Raw genomic sequence first — 7,505 nt, 5'->3', positions numbered from 1 at the left:
CTTTGTAACCCAACTGCTCTAAAATAAACTCTCTCTCTCTCTCTCTCTCTCTGCAAACACTGATCATCCAGGATTGTTTCACTTTAATTCACTCCAAGGGATACAAGAATCAAACAAAAGTTCCTCCAGCCTGGCAGAGTGGGCTGTAACACTCCCCCATGGCTTTTGGAACTGATTTAGTGCCCACACACACAAAACTCAAACACAGCTTTGAAACAACCTCCCCAAAAGAGGAGCTGGTTTTCCTGGTGCCTCCCTCCGCTCTCTGCTGCAGCAGCTCCATCGCAGCAGCCCAGTCTGTGCAAACCAAGCCAGTTCCTGCTCAGGCCGGGAACTGGGCACTGCCAAATGCCTGATTTGGGGCACTTTCCTGCCAGGAAAGTCAAGCCCCCTTTTCCCTTCAGCGGCTTTAGGTGATTTGAGCCTTCAAAGCACCAGGACTGCCTTTGTTTTCCCAACTCAGCCTTGGCTCCTGCCGGCTCTGTGTGCCCTGGGAAGGTGTTGTCTCAAGGACTTGCACAGCTGATAATCCCCCAAACTCCCCCCAGGCAGTCACAGCCTTTTTCTAACCCTCTTCCTTTCCCCAGGGCTGGTTTTGTTCAGTTTCCTGTCCCAGCCTTTGCTCGCCCCTCTGTCGCTGCTCCAACCTCCCACCTTGGGCATATTTTCTCTCCTGGTCGATGGTTTTTCTTAAATTCTTTCCCTGCTCAGCCTTTCCCTGGCCATGCACTATTCCCCAAGGCAAAGTTCAAAATTCACAGGTTCACCAAAGCAAAACTGACCCCAGCAGAGCCATTTGTGGAATATTTGGAAGGAAAGAACCCAAAGAAACAGGACAAGCATCCACTGGCACAGAATGTGGATGCTGCTGGTGGGGCACTGGCAGCTGCAAAGAGTTTCCACACTTACAGAAAGTCTCTCTAAACCCTGACATCAACAAATTCCAATTATTACCAGTCCCTGCACCCAGCATTTCCTCCACAGGTAAATATTCTCCAGGTAAGAACCCTCTGCCTGTGTCCGCAAAGGAAGAACTGAGAAGATCATTTTTCCCACCCAAACCCTTGATTTTTCAAGAAGGTTTAGTTGATACAGTGATTTTTACAGTCCCCGACCCCCAAACTCCTCCTGCCCCAGGCTGCAGTTTAGGGCATTTTGGAGCAAAAAAAAGGTGGGGGAGGAAGAGGAGGAGAAAACAGACCTAGTGGGGAACAACAGAGGAACTTAGCATGGAAAATACTTCCACAGACACTGGGTTTGGGGAAATCAGGGATTTTTGTGTCCCAAAGAGCAGTTCAAAACTACTGCAGGCCAATATAGTTGTGACCTTTTTTTTTGCTGCCCAGGGAAGGGCAATGAGTCCCCAAGTAGCCGTGGGAGTGATTCAAAGGGGCTTTTCTGTAGTGACCAAAGGAGAGGGAATCCAACCAGTCAGCAGCAATTTCCACTTTTTGTCTGCAAATCCAAGAGTAATTCAGCCCTGACCTGAGGGGCCCCTGCAAGGAGACACCTGGGGGTCACAGGGAACCCAAAGTGGGACCCCCAGGCTGGGCTGGGCTGGAGGGGGAGGCCCAGGGGAGACGGAGCAGGACAGGCAAAAGAAAGCTGCTTCTTCTTGCTCCCCTTAGTCTCACATCCTCCTTCCCCCTCCCAAATTCGCTCTGGATCTGGGACAGCAATCTTGGGAAGAGAGAACTAAGCTCAAATCCAACCTTGCTGCATCCTGGGCCAGCCCAACCCCCACAGCCCCGATCTGGCTCAACACCCCCATCCCGGTCCATCCCACAGGCCCATCCCAGTATATTCCCAGCCCGGTCCATCCCACACCCCCATCCCAGTATATTCCCAGCCCGGTCCATCCCAGCCCGGGTCTGTCTTTCAGTCCCAGCCCGGCTCGGCTTGGCAGGGACTCCAAGCCCCTCCCGTGCCAGCCCTGCCCCAGCAGGGCCATGTGGCAGCAGCCGAGGCGGCTGCAAGGCCGGTCCCCCCCGGGCGGGAGCAGTGGCGGGCCCGGGGCAGCCAAAGGGGTCGGAGCGAGAGGAGCCGGGACGAGGCAGCGCTGCTGCGGCAGTGGCTCCTTCCGAGCCCACCGGGGCTGGGCGGGAAGGAGGAGCCCGCGGGCAGCCGCTCCCTGCGCGGGCCCTGGGGAGGGGACAGGGCGGGCCGGGAAAGAGCCCTGGCCATGTGCCCGGGGTGTTGGCAGTCTGTCCCAGTCCTTCCCAGTCTGTCCCAGGTTATCCCAGTCTGTCCCAGTCCATCCCAGTTTGTCCCAGTCCGTCTCAGTTCATCCCAGTCCATCCCGGTCCCTTCCCAGCAGCCGCCGCCGTTTCCCGGGTCCTGCCCCCCCGCCCCCCCAGAGCTGCCGCCGGACGCCGCCCCCCCAAGATGCTGACGGGGGTCGGGGCTCCGTCTTTGGCTTCGTCTCCCTGGGCTGGGGCTCGACCTCCGCCCGCGGGAGGTGCTGAGGGGGCTCCCCGGGGGTCGTGTGTCCCCCCCGGAGCGTGTGTGCCCCCCCGGGACCCCCATCCCGCTGTCTCCCCCTTTTCTCTCCCCACGGAACTCCTGCCCCAGCTCCCGCTCCCCCCTGGCAGGGGCTTTGGGAGCCCCTCTTTGCCTTGACCCCGGGACCCCTGCGGGGGGCAGTGGGGGCTGCCCAGGGCGGGCACTGGCCCAGGGCGATCGCCCCCCGCCCCCGCGGCATCCGCTGATCGCGGCGCTTCCCCCGCTTTGGCCCCAAAGCGGCGCCTTTAAGGCCGAGTTTAAGCGCAGGGCCCGCGAGTTCAGCTCGGCCCGGCCCGGGGGTCCCACCGCTCGGGCCCGTCCAGGGGGCCCGGGGGTGGCGGGGGGACCCGGGGCGGTGCCGGGAGGGGTCCCGAAGGGGATCCCGGGGCATTCCCGGCAATTCCCCCGGGCCCGCCCCCCGCGCTCCCTCGGTCACTTTCGCTTCCGCGTCTCCCGAACTGCGCCCAGCGGGGCCAGCGGAGCAGCGCGATGGCTCCAGCGCTGGGGCTGGGGGCGCTCCTGGCGCTCCTGGGGGTCTCGGGGGGGCAGCCCGAGGGTAAGTGGGACCCCCGGAACGGGCACCTCCTGAACCTTTATTCCCGGGCACCGGCACTTCCCCGAACCTCCATTTCCGGGCACCGGGACCCCCCTGCACCCTCTCCCTCCGCACCGGGACCCCCTGAATCCCGATTGCTGAGCACGGGAACCCCCTGAGCCCCCATTCCCGGAAGGAGACCTCCCTGAACACCCATTCCCGGGCACGGGAACCCCCCTGAACTGTGCCCTCCCTGCATCCTCTCCCTCCGCACCGGGATCCTCTTAAACCTCCTTATCCGGCACCAGGACCCCCCAGTTTCCATCCCTAGGCACTGAGACCCCCCTGAACACCCATTCCCGGGCAGGGGAACCCTCCTGAACCTCCATTTCTGGACCCTGGGACACCCCTGAACCCCCTTATCCTGCACCAGGACCCCCTCCACTCCCATCCTCATCTCCAGGACTCCTCTGAACACCCTTATCCTCAACAAATACCCTCCGGTGCCTCTTTTCCTGCCAATCCCGCCTCTCCCAGTCCCCTGATCCTCCCTTTTCCTTGACCCTGGGACCCCCTGGACCCCCATTCCTGCCTTTCCCAGCCCCCAGACCCCACTTTCCTCAACACCGAGGACCACTGGACCCCCCCTTTCCTGGGCACAGGGACCCCCTGGATCCCCTATCCTGCCTCTCCCAGTCCCAGCCCCCCCTTTCCTTGAACCTTGGACCCTTCCCAGCTCTCCCAGTTCCACTCCCTTGACCCTTGGACCCCCCAAACCCTCCAATCTCTGTGACTCTCCCCCAGTTCTCCACTCTCTGTGCTTCCTGCAGGGGGGTCCCAGGCACCGGGAACGCCTGCAATTCCTGGGCACCAGGACCCCCCTGAACTTCCATTTCTGGCACAGGGACCCCCCCGGAACCCCTTATCCTGCACCAACACCTTCCTGCACCCCCTTTCCTGGACATCCTGCCTCTCCCAGACCCCCCTTTTCCTTGACCCTGAGACCCTATGGACCACCTTTCCTGCCTTTCCCAGACCCCAGACCCCACTTTCCTCAACATTGGGGACCCCTGCCCCCCCCTTTCCTGGGCACAGGGACCCCCTGAACCTCCATTCCTTGGCATGGGAACCCCTCTACCCCCCCTTTATCCAGCACCCAGACCCCCCTGACCCTCCTTTCTGGTTCTGGGACCCCCCTGCACCCTCATTCCCAGCCATTCTGGGTCTGTTCACCCCATTACTCTCTTCCCCCAACACTGGGTCCCCTGGGCCCCCCTTTCCTGGGCACAGAGACCCCTGGATGCCCCATCCCACCTTTCCCAGTCCCTACACCCTCCTTTCCTTGGCCCTGGGATCCCCAAACCCCCTTCCCGGCTCTCCCAGCTCTCCCAGTTCCCCCTTGCCTTGACCTATGGACACCCCCAGACTCCCCAAATCTCCATGTCCCCCCAGTTCTCCACTCCCTGCGTTACCTGACTGTGGCGGTGACGGAGCCCAGCCTGAGGATCCCTCAATACCTGTCCATGGGATACGTGGATGGGATCCCTATCACACGCTACAGCAGCGAGCGGGGCCGGAAGGAGCCGCTGACGCTGTGGATGGCGGCTGGAGCCGAGCCGGGATATTGGGATAGAGGGACCCAGATCAATGAGGGGAACCAGCTCATTGCTGCCAAAAACCTGGAGAGAGTGGGGGGCTGGTACAACTGGAGTGGGGGTGAGTGGGGGGAGCTGGGGAATGGGGGGATGTGTGGGAATGGGGTGGGATCTGTGGGGCTGAGGGGGATCTGTAGGGCTGGGATGAGATTCTGTGGGTCTCCATAAACTCTGGGGCTCCATAGGGCTGGAATGGGGCCCTGTGGGGCCAGGACACAATTCCAGGGTCTCCATGGATCCGATCCCACCCCCCAGGTCTCCACACAAGGCAGCGGCTTTATGGCTGTGACCTCCTGTCCGATGGGAGTGTCCGCAGAACCCTTCGAATTGGCTACGACGGGCAGGATTTCATCTCCTTCTCCCCGGAGACCGGAACCTTCGTGGCGGCCGATGGAGCTGCCCAGATCACCCAGAGGAAATGGAAATCTGAAGGGTACGAGGCTCTTCAGCACGAGCTGGCACAGAGCTGTGCGGAATGGCTCCAGAAATATGTCAGATATGGGCGGGAGGCGCTGGAGCGCAAAGGTGAGGGAGACAGAATTCCCATGGGAATGAGAGATTTGGGAATGTGAGATTTGGGAGGGTGGAACTGAGGAACGTGGAAATTCCCATGGGAATTCCATGGATGAATCTGAGTCATCCAACTCCCATGGGAATTCCATGGATGGATCTCACCATTATCCCATTCCAGAGCCCCCCGATGTCCACGTGTCCTGGAAGGAGGAACATGGGATCCTGACGTTGTCCTGCCACGCATACGGATTCTACCCCGGGATGATCGGGATCAACTGGCTGAAGGGGGATGAACTGCGGGATCAGGAGACGGAGTGGGGCGGGATCGTTCCCAACAGCAACGGCACCTTCTACAGCTGGGCCAGGATCGAGGCGCTGCCGGGGGAGCGGGAGCAGTACCGGTGCCGGGTGGAGCACGCCGGAATGCCGGAGCCCGGGATCTTCGCCTGGGGTGAGGCTGGGAACGGGCAATGTGGGAACTGGGCATTTGGGAAGGAGGAATTTGGGAGTGTGGGACAGCGGGATGGGGGTAACCCTCCTCCTGTTCCCCCTCCTGCCCTTCCCAGAGCCGGAATCCTTCTGGAATTCCAGCCCGGTGTGGGTGGCTGTGTCCGTCATCGCTGCCATCATCATCATTGGCCTCGTGGGAGTCAGTGTCTGGAAGCTCCGATCCGGTAACTCCCGGGATGGGGGTCAGGAAGGGGCACGGATCCGCCCGGCAGCATTCCGGGGATCCTGTGCCACGGGTGCTGATCCCACTTTCTTTCCATAGGGAAGAGGGAGGGGAATGGATACGACCCCGCGCCCACCAGTGAGTCCCAGCAGCGTGTGTGGATCCAGATCCTCTGGGCAGGGATTCCAGGATGGATGCCGGGATTCCAGAGGGGAATGGGGGCCTAATGGCTGGAGTGGGATTGGAAGGGGATTCCAGCTCAGGGCAGGATTCCAGAGTGGGATCAGGTGGAATTGTGGACTAGGATAAGGGCTGGATTTTGGAGTGGGATTGGGGTGGGATGGATGGAGTGGGATTGGGGTGGGATGGATGGAGTGGGATTGGGGTGGGATGGATAGAGCAGGATCAGGAGGGAATCCGGAGCAGTTCCTACTCTCCCTGGGCTCCACAGCCGGCTCCATCCCCTGGGATGGGAACAGGGACATGGTGACTCCTTTCCCCACTCTCATCCCAGCAGGAATCACAGCCTGAGCGATCCCGGAGCTGGATCCGCCCCTTCCCTCTCCCTGCGGAAAGGCAGGAGCTGCTGGCAGAGCTCATCCTGCTGCTCCCACCCACCCCGGCCCCTCTGCGGCTCTTCCCAATGGATCAACTTCCTGCTTTTTCCCGTGTGAAACCAAGGACCACAATTATTCCTGAGGCTTTAATTTGGGTGTGAAAATCTCCTGCTTTGGGCAATAAATCCTGGCTCCCTCCTACAGCATCCGGCAGTTCCTCTGTGGGAACCAGGAATGGGAATGGGGACAGGAGGGCTGGGATGTGGACATTGGGGACAGGGCTGGGAACACTGGGAGCAGGTTGGGGACACCAGGAATGGGAATGGGGGCGTCAGGACTGGGATGGGAACACTGGGAATGGGAATGGGGATGTGGAATACCAGGATGGGAACAAGGGGGACAGGAATGGAGGACAGTGGGAGCAGGTTGGGGACAGCAGGAATGGGAATGGGGACTTGGAGGACCAGGATGGGGACACTGGGAACAAGTTGGAGTCACCAGAAGTTGGGAATGGGGATACCAAGAGCAGATTGGGGACACCAGGAACAGAGAATGGGAACACAGGGAGACAATGGGGAAAGGGATGAGGACACTTGGGAACAGGATGGGAAGGCCAGCAAAAGGTTGCGGACAACAGGAACTTGGAATGGGGACATCAGGAGTTGGGAATGGCAACACCAGGAATGGGAATGAGGACATGGGGGACCAGGATGGCGTCACGGGGAACAGGTGGGGCATTGCCAAGAACTGGGAATGGGAACACCAGGAGCGGGAATGGGAATGTGGGGGAGCAGGATGGGGACACCTGGGACAGGAATGGGGACACTGGGAGCAGGCTGGGCATTACCAGCAATGGGAATGGGCACGGCAGGAATGGGAATGGGCACAGCAGGAACTCTGTGTCTCTGCTGGCCCCCCGGGCTGTGCCTTGGAGCCCTGACAGCTCCTGCAGGTCGCAGCTTTCCCAAGGCCTGGCAGCCCTCGCTGCCGTTGCCGGTCCTGCAGCGCCGGGCGGGACGCGCTGCGGATCCCACCGGGCTCCGGCGCTGCCACGGAACCTGCCGGCACCG

The 7,505-nt window shown here is 60.9% G+C and overlaps 1 protein-coding gene across 2 annotated transcripts; it reads left to right on the top strand.

Annotated features, from left to right (window-relative positions):
- The first annotated feature begins 2,808 nt into the window (after nucleotides 1-2,808).
- On the top strand, nucleotides 2,809-6,433 carry LOC114001389 (class I histocompatibility antigen, F10 alpha chain-like). 2 transcript variants are annotated; one of them, XM_027746503.2, is made up of 7 exons: nucleotides 2,809-3,058; nucleotides 4,490-4,753; nucleotides 4,948-5,217; nucleotides 5,384-5,656; nucleotides 5,772-5,879; nucleotides 5,978-6,016; nucleotides 6,393-6,419. In XM_027746503.2, exons 1-7 carry the CDS (start codon nucleotides 2,992-2,994, stop codon nucleotides 6,407-6,409), a joined length of 1,038 nt encoding a protein of 345 aa, XP_027602304.1. In that variant the 5' UTR covers nucleotides 2,809-2,991; the 3' UTR covers nucleotides 6,410-6,419. The 2 variants fall into 2 exon arrangements, with proteins under 2 accessions (XP_027602304.1, XP_027602303.1); XM_027746502.2 differs by having other exon boundaries at nucleotides 2,901-3,058; nucleotides 6,396-6,433.
- Nucleotides 6,434-7,505: the final 1,072 nt, after the last annotated feature.

Source organism: Pipra filicauda, unplaced genomic scaffold, assembly GCF_003945595.2.
Source record: "Pipra filicauda isolate LSUMZ 115617 unplaced genomic scaffold, ASM394559v2 scaffold786_size88705_pilon, whole genome shotgun sequence".
NCBI classification, from domain to species: domain Eukaryota; kingdom Metazoa; phylum Chordata; class Aves; order Passeriformes; family Pipridae; genus Pipra; species Pipra filicauda.
Note: the sequence above shows the minus strand (reverse complement) of the source record. Positions and strands in the feature narration are given on the sequence as shown.

Bases quoted from the DNA above. Each gene is read 5' to 3' on its own strand.
- LOC114001389 (XM_027746503.2), top strand. From the start codon at position 2,992: ATGGCTCCAGCGCTGGGGCTGGGGGCGCTCCTGGCGCTCCTGGGGGTC. The intron at 3,059-4,489 runs GTAAGTGGGACC...ATGTCCCCCCAG, and splicing joins CTCGGGGGGGCAGCCCGAGG to TTCTCCACTCCCTGCGTTAC. The intron at 5,218-5,383 runs GTGAGGGAGACA...ATCCCATTCCAG, and splicing joins GGAGGCGCTGGAGCGCAAAG to AGCCCCCCGATGTCCACGTG.